The sequence below is a fragment of the Mus caroli genome, chromosome X (genome assembly GCF_900094665.2).
Source record: "Mus caroli chromosome X, CAROLI_EIJ_v1.1, whole genome shotgun sequence".
In the NCBI taxonomy this organism is placed as follows: domain Eukaryota; kingdom Metazoa; phylum Chordata; class Mammalia; order Rodentia; family Muridae; genus Mus; species Mus caroli.
Genome location: NC_034589.1, coordinates 94,867,770 through 94,881,976, shown reverse-complemented (window position 1 = coordinate 94,881,976; position 14,207 = coordinate 94,867,770). Strand labels below are relative to the sequence as shown.

At 44.3% G+C, this 14,207-nt stretch overlaps 1 protein-coding gene across 5 annotated transcripts; it reads left to right on the top strand.

The window, feature by feature from the left end:
• Positions 1-8,798: 8,798 nt before the first annotated feature.
• Positions 8,799-12,940, top strand: P2ry4 (pyrimidinergic receptor P2Y4). Of its 5 annotated transcripts, none has more exons than XM_021153379.2 (3): positions 8,810-8,836; positions 9,045-9,183; positions 9,374-12,940. In XM_021153379.2, the coding sequence occupies exon 3, from the start codon at positions 9,380-9,382 to the stop codon at positions 10,463-10,465; it is 1,086 nt and encodes a 361-aa protein (XP_021009038.1). In that variant the 5' UTR covers positions 8,810-8,836; positions 9,045-9,183; positions 9,374-9,379; the 3' UTR covers positions 10,466-12,940. The 5 variants fall into 5 exon arrangements, with proteins under 5 accessions (XP_029328800.1, XP_021009038.1, XP_029328799.1 ...); XM_029472939.1 differs by having other exon boundaries at positions 8,817-8,952; positions 9,075-9,183; XM_021153377.2 differs by having other exon boundaries at positions 8,817-8,952.
• Positions 12,941-14,207: the final 1,267 nt, after the last annotated feature.

The window sequence follows — 14,207 nt, the reverse complement described above, 5'->3', positions numbered from 1 at the left end:
GGGTTCACAGTGTGGACCTTGGTTTGTCTGAGCAACTTGTGTCGCATTTAAGCCTCTGGAATTTTCCAGGCCACAAGAAAGCCAAGAGCATGGGAAAGAGTAGCCTTTCCCGATGGTCCCCCACTGGAGACTTTGGACTCTTGCAGCCTGATGTCAATCAGAAACCCTGATTCTCTCAGCTCCAGTGAGCAGCAGGAATCAATCTTCTGTAGGTGATGGGGCAGGAGTAGAGTTCCTTGACTTGGTTTTCTTATCAGAAAGGAAGGTAGCATAGCATTCCTGGCCTAGAGGCAGGTTCTCTGCAAGACAAATTGAACATTACCCATGCAGGGAATAGGCAATTGACATTGTACAACCCAGGCCTAGAATAACTTCTCTACCTCCCACTGCTCAGCTCTCTAGTCTTTCCAATCCCAGAAACTAGGTCCATGCTCTAAGCAGCTTCCCTTACCTTGTGTGACCACTCATATGGAATTAGAGATATTTTTGTCCCTGCAGCAGCCAGGACATCTATTTCTTGTTTTTCTCATAGGGCCTTGGCCCTACCTCTGTAGGCATGAAGCATGTAAAAGCAGAAACTCTAAGGTCTGAGGATCTAGTACTCCTTGGGCCTAGCTGGTCTACCGTGTCTACTTATATCCATAGTCTTCAATCCTTGAGATGGGCTCTCTAGTCCTCTGAGGATAGCTATAGCTGTGGTTTAGAAGTCTGGCTGAGCTGGGTCTTTCTTTTCCTCACCCAGGACCCTATGTAGGGTAGAGCTAGAAGTATCAAAATTAACATATGGTTGGATGTGATGGCACATGCCTCTGATCCCAGCATTCAGTAGGTGGACTCAGGTAGATCTCTGTGAGTTCCAGGACAACCAGGGCTACATAGAGAGACCCTGTCTCAAAAATTAGCATATGAAAGAAACAAATGACAATGAAAGAGCTTAGAACTCACAACCAAAGGCTACATGTATGGGACAGAACACCCACATGAGAAGAGTCCTCATATACACATGCTGGAAATGATGACCTTGAAAAAGTCACAACTCCTGTAGCTCAATGCCGTTGAGCTTCCGTTGGAAATGTTCCCTTTCTTAAGAAGCAGTCTCTGTTACTGCCACTACCCAGATGTCTCTGGTCCAATTCCTTTAGGTCACAAGAATCTGGAAATCCAGAAAGTGCACTGCAGATTTCCATATCTGCCTCTAACACCTAGATGGAATCCCTAGATAGAATCAGCTGACTGAGTCAGCTGCTGCCATTTGTGACTGGTATGCACCTCAAGGTCTTTTCAGTTAATTGTTCTGTGTCTTTCACAGGCATTTTCAGGTAGCTAGAGAACCTCAGATTCTACTGGGACTTTAAAGAGACAGAAACTAAGCTTCAGCATGGGGGAAAACGCTGAAGACTTGCTAAGGTTGGTGATTATGGTGGGGTAGGTAATAAAACAAGAATCAATCTATTTTTGGCCTAACTTTCACCAGACCCACACTCAAAGCCCCATACTCCCTTTTAGGTGTTTATCACTCCCCTTTCAAGTCAGGTTATAGTCCCCTGAGTTGGAAGAAAGGAGACTCTGTAGGTCTTTAACTCCTTACTATGATTGAACTCAAACTGTTATCTTTTTTTTTTCTGAATATTTGTAATTTGAGGCTGTGATGTAATCTATAGATGATAAAATGCACATTTTTTTTTTGAGACAAGGTCTCATTGTGCAGCTCAGGCTAGCCTGGAACTCACAACTCCTGCTGTAACTTCTACAGCTCTGAGATTACGGGCATATGCCACTGTGCCCAGAATAATGAACAAATCTTGAGAGCACTTTGGTGAAGTCCTACCTACTATGGCGGGCTAAATATTGACCCCTAAATAGCAGGTCATGATCATTGAAGCCTAAGCCATTACCTTACATGGTGAAAGGGATTTTGCAGATGTGATTAGGGTTCTTAAAATAGAGAGATTATTCTGGATTATCCATGTGGGCTCAAATGGAGTCATTAGTCTTATTGAAAGAGAGGCAAGGTGGGTATGATGGCACACACCTTTAATGCTAGCATTTGAGAGGCAGAGGCAGATGGGTCTCTGTGAGTTCGAGGCCAGCCTGGTTACATAGCAAATGCCAGGCCAGCCAGCGCTGCATGGTGAGACCCTGTCTAAAACCAACAACCAACCAACAAACAAAGACCAGATTTGCCTGAAGAGACAAGCAATATGAAGAAAGAAGCAAGATGCTGTCATTGCTGGCTCTGAAGACTGGAGTGGTGGGATGCAGCTCTGCAAGCTAAAACCACAAGGGGACAGATTCTCTTCAGACTCAGGATGCCAGGCGACTCTGGAAATTTACACAAAGCTCTGCTTAATTTTAGCCCATTGATGCTGGTTTCAGACGTCTAACCTCGGGATTTGTAAGAGAACTACCATGTATTGTTTTAAGCCACGTCTGTGATAAGTCGTTGCAATATTTGTAGGAAACCAATACTCCTGTGTACACCCACATTTCCCCCAACAAATTCCCTTGTGCTGCTTTCCTATTAATCAATCCCCTATAGAGAACTATTGCTATCTTTTCATTTGACCCAGAGTATCTGCATTTTTAAAGGAAGACATCTCTGATACATTGTTGGGAGCAGTATTTTTCAGGTCCTTTCCACTCCCACTCTGCATACCCCAATGATATCCCTACTAGACCTTCCAGTTATGATGTGAAAAATCACACCTCTGTATGAGGAAGGGATGGCTTATTCGCTAAGGGTTGTACAGACAGGATTGTAGCAGATAGGACTGTATACCAACTCAGTTGCCCTCTCCCTGTCTTTGTAGAGAGAGACACTATTTTTAGAGGTATCTACCCTCCTCTGGTGCTCCTCTTAATAAATCAGATTTAAAAAAAATCAGATAGGGTTGTTTCATCTCCTTGAAAGTGACTGGGTTAGCTAGGCATGATGAAATTCAGGCCACTGAGATGTGAGGGGTAATATGCTGGCGAGATTCTGAAAAAGGTTTCCTGAATGATAAAAATAAATACACAGGAAGAGAGGCCTTCCTCTCTTCTCATTGAATAGTGCCAAGTTTGGATGCAATGCACAAACTGCCACAGTCCCCTTGTGACCATGAACGTTCCTAACAACATGCTGAGGGCTGCAGATCAGAAAGATGGAACAAATCTAGATTTGTATGACATTACTGAACTGCTGATTCTGCTCCTGGACTTAAATGAAAGCTAATATACATCTCTCTCTCTCTCTCTCTCTCTCTCTCTCTCTCTCTCTCTCTCTCTCTCTCTCTCTCTCTCTCTCTCTCTCTCTCTCTCTCTCTTTTAAGTTAGCTGAAATTTTCTGTTATTGTAACTGAAAGCAAATCAACAGATTTTAAAGTATCTTAATAGCATGTGTTAATTGTACATAATAATAGGTTTCATTATAGCATTTCCAGACATGAACATGATGCATTTTGACCATGTTCACACTCATTACTCTTTCTTGTTCCCTTGCCTCCTCTTCTCAACTAATCCTCTTTATATTTTCATGTCTGTTTTCTATGACCCCATGAGATTAGGGTTGTTTATAGGAGCATGGGGTAGACTTTGTTTACAGGAGCAGGGGCATCTTACCAGCAGCAACACCACTGAAGAAAACCTCTCACCTTCTCCACCATGAGCTATTAGCTATGCAGGAATCCTCAGGGGGGGGGGGGCTCATGAGCTCCTCTCCCGTCCACGATGGGGGTGTAGATGAGCTCAATTTTCTGTGCAGATCTTGAACAGGTAATTATAGCTACAGTGAGTCCAGGACTGGAAGAGCCATGCCAGGCCTGGAACTCAGTGTTCCACACTGCTCCCCCACCTTTCTCTGGCTCTTACATTCTTTCCAAATCAACAGATTTGAGTGGGATGTGAACAAGGGCATTGGCTCAGTGGGGGAGGATGGAAAGGTGATAGATGGATCAGCTACTGGGAACTACCTACATGATGATCACATTTAGAAAGCCAAGTAAGGCACACTAAGCTGGGTGTGGTGTCACATGCCTTGTAGTGCTAGCACTGTGGAGGCTGGGGTAGGAGGATTGTCTAGTTCAAGACCAGCCTAGGATTCATAGTGAGTTACAGGCTAACCTGGGGTATGGAGTAAGGCTCTATTTAACCCCCCTCCCCCAATTTCTTTAAAGGAGCACCAGAGGGAGGACACATGAGCAAAGCCTACCTTGAGCCTACCTGTAAGGAGCCAGGCACTTTGATGTGATTTCATTAGTAAGTTTGGACTAGCCAGGGCTCTGATTACTATTTCTATCCATCAAGCTTTAACTCTCAGAAGGTGACCTCATTTTTTTTCACTTTATAAGGAAGAGACTCCGAATATAGCCTCCAAAATACACCTACTAACAATGATGCTGACGGCAGCAGCTAGACACTGAGCTCTTATGTGTACTGTCTGATATTTCAAGGGAGGCTTAGTCAGTCACACAGCTGATAGGCTATGAAGCTGGAATTACTTAGAACTGTCTGCCTTTGTTTTTCAACTACATTGTTACCTTCCACTCATTTTCTTCCTCCCTCCCTCCCTCCCTCCCTCCCTCCCTCCCTCCCTTCCTCCTTCCTTTCCACCTTCCTTCCTTTTCTCTCTTCCTCTTTCTCTTCCTCCCTCCATTCTAAATTAAAGAGATTGGAAAATATGTCTTTCCTCCATTTTTTTTTTTACTCTGGTCCCCAGTAAACCACAGACATTTCAGAGAAATCACCACCAATACATTTATGAATACTACATGTGAGGGACCAGGAAAGAGAAGACTGGGGGGGGGAGGATTGGAGTAATAGAATGAAATGGTTATCACCAATAATGGTATGGAAACATTTATGTATTAAGATAAATACTAAACTGATACCAAATGCCCATGTGGGCATAATCTACAACAAACCTGGATAAACATTCACTCAACATTTACTGAATGCTTTGAATTGAAAAGCAGTTTTGGACAACCACAAACCTCATTTGGAAAAGCTGCTTTTTTCTAGGTCATAACTTTATAAGAAGTGAGGACAGGAGCTTTGGATCTAGCTTAGGAGTGAGAGGTTCAGAAGGAGATGGGTAAAAACACAAATGAGTATAATTATCAGAAATCTATGATGAGCCATAATTTCTATTAAAATAGATGTTATGAAAGCACGAGAGAAGTATTTTAAATATTTACTTTTAATTATATATGTGTGTATGTGTATGTATGTGTACCTGAGTGTAGGGCCCACAAAGCCAAAGGGCAGACAGGGTTGTCTGGAATTATAAGTGGTTGTGAGCTGCCAGATGTGGGTGCTGGGCCTCAAACCCAGGTCCTCTGTAAGAGCAGCAAGTACTCTTAAGTACTGAGCCTTCTCTCCAGCTCTGAGAAAGAAATTTGGAAGGGGACAGGGAGGAGTGAGCATATGTGTGTGTGTGTGTGTGTGTGTGTGTGTGAGAGAGAGAGAGAGAGAGAGAGAGAACTATGAGGTGTGGTAGTACATATTGGAATAATAGCACTAAGAAGGCAAAGTGGTGTATTGTGGGTTTATGGGTTTAAAGCAAACCTGAGCAAGATCTTCTCTCAAAAACAAAATAAAAGATAATTATTGACAATATCAAAATGGCAGTTAAATTCATGAGGGTAGTTTTCTGAGGAGAGCTGGAGAGGGGAAAGTGAGAGAGAGGTGGTGGCAAAGAGGAAGAGGAGAGGAAGGAGGGTTGTGGCAGGGAGGGGAGCCTGATTTGGGAAAGGCCCACATTTGGCGGAAGAATGACAAAAAGGAGCCAGGGAAAGGAGTTAGGAGTGTCTAGTGGAATAGCAGAAGCCATGTGAGGCAAGCCACAGAGACCAAAGTGAAGAAGCAGTTCAGAGACAAGGAGTGTGATCTGTGGTGCTTGCTTTCCTCCAGGAGGGTGGCAGAAGCTGGGACTTCCGTTAGAAATAGTGGGGGAGGTCTTTTCCTAAAGTAGCCACTGGGCGGCAGTGGAAGCAGCAGCTGCTACTGCAGCGGTGTCCAGGGACAAGCCCAAGCCTGCTTGTACTTTACTCGGTTGAAGCCTGGCAGACTTAAGTCAGTGGAACCCCTCAAGGTAAGCCAGCTTGAAGCAGTAGAGCAGGAAGCTGGCTCAGGCTGGGTGTTTTCTAATGTGACACTTCTCCATGACTTGAGACATGTCTCAAGACACCCTTCACCTCCTCCGTAGAGGCCAGTGTTAACCCTGGGAACAGAATAACGTGAAGGGAAGTATTACAGACTTGCAGCATTTTAAGACTCATACCTACTGATCAATACATATTCTGATACCTATAGTTTGATATTACTATCCCCATTTCACTGGTGAGGAAATTGTCACAAATAGGTGCCTAGGGTTATAAAGGTAATAAACAGAACAAGGATTAGAATTCACACTCACTGGCTCCAAACACTTGGGCTTTTTATAACATATACTAGGTGCCTAGGGTTATACAGTTGATAAGCAGAACAAGAGTTTGAATTCAAGCTCATCTGGTTTCAACTTGGACTTTTTATACCACATACTAATATTCAGTAGTCCAGGACTCAGGTTATTTGTGATTCAACCCTGAAGCAAGGCAGAGTCTCCAGATCCACCAATCCACCCCCTGATCCAGGATTGTAGCTCTTCCAAGAGATCTAGATTCTGGATTCTAGAGTCTTCTTTGCAGGCCTGCCTCCTCCTCTCCCTTCTAGGATGTAGTTAGGTCACATTCTTAGGACCTGAGAATCAGGTTCTGAGTCTTTATTGCTTCCCAGCTTAAAGATTCTGCTCCAGCTTGCTTATCCCTCCCAACAAGTACTGCTCACCTTGTCCAGAGCATCCTCCAGACCCAATTTGCCTTCAGAGACAGTGATACTCACAAAGCCCCAGTTATCTCCAGAGGCCTCAGATCCACAGCTGCTTACAACTGTTCTCTGACATTAGGCTTTTTAACAGTGGAGGCTTGCTCTGCATGCCTTCTCTCCTGTATTAAGACAAAGTTCTCTTGGAGTGATGGAGAGAGACAAGGTGCTGTGTAGGAAGGGGTGGGATGTGTTAGGGAAGTTTCTTGGCTAGCATCCACAGGGAGATATGAACTGTTTCCTGGCCATCTGTTCTTACATGTGTCATAGGCATCTGAAAACATACATGCTGGGAAATGAACTTCTCTTCTTTCCCCAAATCAGCTTTCTTATAGCCCTCTGAGCCTGTTAATAAGACTTCTCTTCTAGTCACCCAGGCAAGAAACCTGGAATCATTTTTTTTTTCTTTGTCAGAGGCTTAGTACGAGACCCAGTCTCTGGCCTTGAACTTGGAGCAATCCTCCTGTCTCATCCTCCAACCATAAGTACTGACATTACAGGCTTGTGCTTGTTAATCATAACCAGTCTTGGCTTAGAGTTACTGGGTTTTTTTGTTTGTTTGTTTTTTGTTTTTCGAGACAGGGTTTCTCTGTGTAGCTCTGGCTGTCCTGGAACTCACTTTGTAGACCAGGCTGGCCTCAAACTCAGAAATCTGCCTGCCTCTGCCTCCCAACTGCTGGGACTAAAGGCGTGCACAACCACTGCCTGGCTTAGAGTTACTCTTGACTCCTTCTTTTCCTCTCATACCCCACATCAGTAAACTTAGTTTCTGTTTTCACATTCTACTCAGAATATGATGATTTCTTGTAACCTTTCCCACCTTGGTCCACACGGCCATCATGTGTGTTATTAGTAGCCTCTTCCTGTGCTACTAACCCTGTTATCTAGTCTCAGAACAGAGTTATTTAGAGATTAACTCAGACCATGACACTTCTTTTCTGCAAACACTCTATAGTTTTCTTCCACTCAGTAAAGGCCTACCCTGGTGCACAAGAACCTTCAGGAACTGGTCCCTCTCAACTGTTCTGACCTCATGTTCTGTTTTCCTTCCTCAAAATACCTGCTCTCCAAGTCACTCCCATATTTAAAACAACAAATTCTTCTTCATTCTCTTCTTTATTTTTCTTTATAACAGTGATCATATCCTATATATTTTTATTGATTTATTATTACCTCTACTATTTTGTGAACTCCATTAAGCTGGCAGTTTTAAAATCTGTTTTATTCATTAGAAGTGAACTACCAGGGCCCAGAACCAAAAGCTCCCAGGAAATGTTTGTTGACCCTTTCCCAGATTAGAGCCAGAAGCTTGGAGGATCAAGTTATCATACTTATGAAGTCATTGATATTAGAGTTTGGTCCATGGAAGACTTGTGTGGGTTCAAGTCTTTATTTTACCATGAATCATCAAAACACCGAAACTATCCATGCTTTAATTTTCTCATCAGTAATTAGGACAGTAATAGAGCCTATTTGATAGAGAGCCTGTGGTACCATCAACAGGTATAAAGTCCTAAGAACAGTGCCTAGCATAGAATAAGGACTAGATAAACATTTGCTATAATTAAATACACACAGAGTTAAGATGATTATCAGTAGTTTATATTTTCAAAAGTCCTTCAGTGTGTTGACTTGCTGTTGTCCATGTAAAAATTCATTTCCCATGTTTCTACACCCATAAACTTATATGATCTTCCTGTAATTTAATTATCTTCAGTGGCCTGCCTCTTTATCCGTAAACTAGAATGTCTCCTTGTGTACACAATCATTTTGAAGCTGTTAAACAGTAATCTCACTGGGTCCCAGTTTCCCAATCTGTGTGCTGAGTGGGTTGGACCAGATAACCTCCAAGGGTTTTTCTAGCTCTGACAATCTGTTGGGATGGGACAGGAGGAGAAAAAAGGCCCCACCCCGAGTCCCACCCCCGAGAATATGCCCTCTGGCTGCCAAGAGGAAGGGTGACAGAGTCAGCTGGGCTCAGCTTCAAGGGCACCGGGTAGGAGTCTTGCCAAGGTTCCTAGGCAAGGGTGGTGGTGGTACTCCTGGGCTGGAGGCAGGCGTGAAGTGAGGCCACATCAGGGGGAACTAAGAGTACAGAGAACTGGAACTAAGGTGAGAGGTGAGGGAAAGAGGTCCCTCATCACCAGGTCAGAGCTGTGGTGGTGAGTTCGATGACAATTTGAGCCTGGGTGTTTTCCCTTTAGATGGTGCTCCTTACCCTCCACCCTCTTCAGCTAGCCAGGTTCTGCAGGCCAGAGGAAGCAGCAGAACACCATTGACTGCCTCCCTGAGCCCGAGCACTGCCTGATGCCATCAGTCCCTGGACGGGACTAAGGAAGCTGGGTAGGGGCTGGGCTAAGGGAGCTGGGTAGGGGCTGGGCTAAGGGAGCTGGGTAGGGGCTGGGCAGGCCTGGGTTGCACCTGGATTTGCTCCTCCTAGCTCTCCTGGGTGCTTTTCCTCTTTTATTGTAGGTTCATCAGGACTGGAAAAGTAGAGAAATCAGATCCTCACTTCTGTCCTTTCTACTTGTAGGGGGCCATGACCAGTGCAGACTCCTTGCTATTCACATCACTAGGTCCCAGCCCAAGTTCTGGAGATGGTGATTGTAAGTTTAATGAGGAATTCAAGTTCATCCTGTTGCCTCTGAGCTATGCAGTTGTCTTTGTGCTGGGCCTGGCCCTCAATGCCCCAACCCTTTGGCTGTTCCTCTTCCGCCTTCGACCCTGGGATGCAACAGCCACTTACATGTTCCATTTGGCATTGTCAGACACCTTGTATGTGCTGTCACTGCCCACCCTCGTCTACTACTATGCTGCCAGAAACCACTGGCCCTTTGGCACTGGCTTCTGCAAGTTCGTCCGCTTTCTTTTCTACTGGAACCTCTACTGCAGTGTCCTTTTCCTCACCTGCATCAGTGTGCACCGCTACATGGGCATCTGCCATCCACTGCGGGCAATACGCTGGGGCCGCCCTCGATTTGCAAGTCTTCTCTGCCTAGGTGTTTGGTTGGTAGTAGCTGGCTGCCTCGTGCCCAACCTCTTCTTTGTGACAACCAATGCCAATGGAACCACCATCCTGTGCCATGACACGACTCTGCCTGAGGAGTTTGACCACTACGTATACTTCAGTTCCACAATCATGGTGCTGCTCTTTGGCTTGCCCTTCTTGATCACTCTGGTCTGCTATGGACTCATGGCCCGGCGACTGTATCGACCTTTGCCAGGAGCTGGACAGTCATCTTCTCGGCTCCGTTCTCTCCGCACCATTGCTGTGGTACTGACTGTCTTCGCTGTCTGCTTTGTGCCTTTCCACATCACCCGCACAATTTACTACCTGGCAAGACTGTTGAACGCTGAATGCCGGGTGCTGAACATTGTTAATGTGGTTTACAAAGTGACTCGTCCCCTGGCCAGTGCTAATAGCTGTCTTGATCCAGTGCTCTATCTGTTCACGGGGGACAAGTATCGAAACCAGCTCCAGCAGCTATGCAGAGGTAGCACACCCAAGCGCCGAACAACTGCTTCCTCCCTGGCTTTGGTGACCCTACATGAAGAAAGCATCAGCAGGTGGGCGGACATCCACCAAGACAGCATCTTCCCTGCTTATGAGGGTGACCGATTATAACGGTGGGCACTGGATATGACAGGAAGGGGACTAACTGCAGGCAGAGGGGAGGGAGCTCCTTAGTGACACTTGATAGGGGCATCAGCTGTCCTCTTTTTAAGCCACTTTTTAGTTACTCCTATGATTCTTTCTCCTTTTCTGTCCCTTCCTGGGGCCACTGTTCCCGTTTCTCAAACCTCAGTACTCTTTGCTGGTTCTGCTTCCCCCAGGTCCTTCCACAGCATGTGTTTCTCCAACCAGAGTAGTGACTTCAACTAGAGGAGTGAAGAGTGGAGCAATCTCAAGATGGGCCTGATGTGTATAATGAAACAAGGCAGAACCAGGAAGCTGGGGTACTAGCATAGCACAGATACCATATAAGTCACATGCAGCATTCACACCCACTTCCTGGCTCCCTCTCAAAGACAAGATAGTCCTACCTGTCAAGGTGCTGAAATAGGGTACAGGGCATGTGAACCTGCCTTGCAGGGCCCTACATACCCTCTCGAAGCCTGCTGGTGTTGAACTGCAGAGCAGCCATGAAACAGAATACTGCTCTTGGTTGCTGACCCTAAGGAATCTCTGGAGGCAGGGTCCAGGTTGATAGCAGCCTTGGAAGCAGGAATAAGATTACCCCTACCTCTAGGACTGCGGGAGAACACACTTGATAGCTCCCACCTATATAATGAGAGGAGGAGTGGACAACTCTGACTGAGAAGGAAGAAAACCTCCAAGCTCTCCTAGTGATGGGCAAAGCAGGTTTGTGCAGAACAGGGTGGTGACAGGAGTAGACGCCCAGAACTGGCTCTTCACTGCTCTCTTCCCTTTCCTAGCTCTAGTTAGATAAAGCATAAATAAACCCGTCACCAGATCTTTTTGAATCAGTCGATAGGATTTCAAGGCTAGGGTGGGGCAGTCAGTTTTCCTACCTGTTCAGTCCTCTTGCCACAACACTTACGGGTTTGGAGGATCTGGTGGGTGTATGGAGCAGAGGAAGCTAAACCCTGAGCTTGAGAAGAAAGAGTTTCTGGGCGGGCATTCATGAGAAGGGCAATCTCTTTTCAGCCTCGTTTCCTGTGAAAGTCACCTGCTAGCCTATTGGTCTTCTGAGTCAACCCCCAACCTTTGCTGCTCTTTGTGATCAGTACTCATCTACACACACCAACTTCTTATTGGCCTCAAGTGTTCTCTCTGTCTGGAGTGTAGGGGAGGGAGGTACTAGGCTACAGAGTAAAACAGCTAAATCATAATGCCCCTCTGCCTTTCTTTTTGTTCTTTAAATACATCTCTCTCCCTTGGAGCACAAGAGTTCTTCTCTTAGAAGTAAATTAAGTGGCCTTTTTGAGTCTTACCAGGTTCCCACCCTTATGAGCACAATCTCCTTGCCCGTCACTGCTGCTAGCCATAGGCTCCATGTGGTAACGTTATTCTCTTCATTACAACTCATTTAAGATCCTCCATCATTGGGCCCCAGAACTCCAAGCTGCTTAGTCAAGACTAACTTCCTGGGCTTGATAGTCTGCTATTTTATCCTCCCCTGTCTCTCCACAAGATCTCACTGTGTACCACTGTCTAGCCTAGAACTAGCTACAGAGACCTGGGTGACCTTGAACTCATAGGGATCGACCTGGTTTTTGTTTTTGTTTTTTGTGGGTTTGCTTCCCAATTCCTGGGATTAAAGACATACGCTAGCAGGCTGGGGAAACACCTCAGTGTCTCTATGCTTCATTCAAATCTGCGTAGGTGTGCTGCATTGTCTCTATCACTTTGTTCCCCATGGCCCCTTAATGAGGGACCTTGTTCCTTTTTTCCTTTGTCTTCATCTTTGTTAGTTACTTTTATCACTGATTTTATATCACCATTAAAAAAAAAAAGACACAACTTTCCTGTCTCATTTTGCCACTGTTCTGTTAGTGTCTCCTTATTTCACTACTGCTATAAACACAAATCCGAGTTCCTCCCATTCTTCGGCACTTAGAACACAAATTATGTCTTTGGCAAGAACGTTAATATTTTCTCTACTCTTCTCCCTCTTTGACCTCTCTACGTCACTTGACTCTACTGCATGTAATTTTATAGGTATTTTTTAAATATAAAAATAACATTTAAAACAACCTCACTGTGACAACCCTGAAGGAAATGTGGAGAGAAAATATTTACCTATTTCAACCCCAAATTTCTGTTTTCCATACTCAACATTTTCTTGGTTTGAAGCCATGTATTATAGAAGTATAACCACAGTTATATCTTTTAAAAGTCTGCTTTTTAGGGTATTTAGAGTTTGGTGATATATGCCTATAATCCCAAGAGTTGCTAGTAGACACAAGAGGGTTATAAACTGGAAGTTAGCCTAGACTACATAGTGAGACCTTTTGTCAAAGCAAACAAATAAGTATAATTCTCTTATTGCAAACTTTCTCCAGCTTGATGCAATCTTTTTGTTTGTTTGTTTGCTTGTTTGTTTTTTTGAGACAGGGTTTCTCTGTGTAGCCCTGGCTGTCTTGGAACTCACTCTTTTCTTCTACATACTCGAACTCAGAAATCTGCCTGCCTCTGCCTCCCAAGTGCTGGGATTAAAGGCGAGCGCCAATAGTTACATAAACTTACTTCCATTGGTAGATTATATCTTTTTTTTCTTTTAAAGATTTATTTATTTATTATATGTAAGTGCACTGTAGCTGTCTTCAGACACACCAGAAGAGGGAGTCAGATCTTGTTAAGGATGGTTGTGAGCCACCATGTGGTTGCTGGGATTTGAACTAAGGACCTCTGGAAGAGCAGTCGGGTGCTCTTACCTGCTGAGCCATCTCACCAGCCCCGGTAGATTATATCTTAATAGGCTATTCCCTTATTATTATTATTCCACTTAGGTAGGTTAGTTTTTCTGTGCTTTGAATATTTTCCTGTTTGTGACTTTTTTTTTTTTTTTGCAATTCTAGCTCTAGTACAAGTTCTCAAGAGTGAGATTAGCAGACCAAAGAGCACGAACGTTTTTATGGGTTGTGATTTTTCCCAATGACTGCATACATTTTCACTGTCACAATGATATATGGCTAGCCTAGTTCCATTGCTGTTCCAGCATCAGACTTTATGGGAAATCTTTCTGGAAGAGAAACATTCAATTTGTTAATTTCACTTCTTTGCTTTCGTATGGCATTGAACACTTTCTCCCGAGTTTACTATTTGCATTCTTTTCCAACGACTACTTATCTTCTATTGAAATATTATATTTATTTAATGTGTATATTATAATTGGTCATATTTGACTTATGTAACTCACTTATTATAATGCTTTATTCCTTCGTTTCATTTAGATTTAGAATCGCTTTCCTTCTGCTCTTTGTTGATTACTTCCCCTCTCTCCTTTGCTGCCATCTTTTTGTCCGATTCTTGACATGTGGGGTGATTTAATCCTCTATGGATTATCAGATTGTTTATTTCCTCTTAGACCGAACAAATAGGAGGTAAGTACAAGTCAATTGACTTCTAGTCCTTAAGAACCTCAGAGCTCATCCAGAGCTTGGGTTCCATTTCATTTTCTAGCTGAAGAAACAGTCCCAGTGAAATGCCGTGCTTGTGACTTAGTGGCGGGTAGAAACTAGACCCTGGGCTGCTTTCCCATGATGCCTTTCATCCTACCATGCCAACTTGGTGCTAGGCCAGACCTTTGTCTCTCCAAACCCAGCTGACTGCTGGACAGGTTAACTTAGATCTTTGTTGCTTCTAACCTGTAATTTAAAAAAATGAAACTGCCTGAACCAGT

What these genes read in the sequence shown, in the direction of transcription:
- P2ry4 (XM_029472940.1), top strand. Translation starts at nt 9,380, where the DNA reads ATGACCAGTGCAGACTCCTTGCTATTCACATCACTAGGTCCCAGCCCA.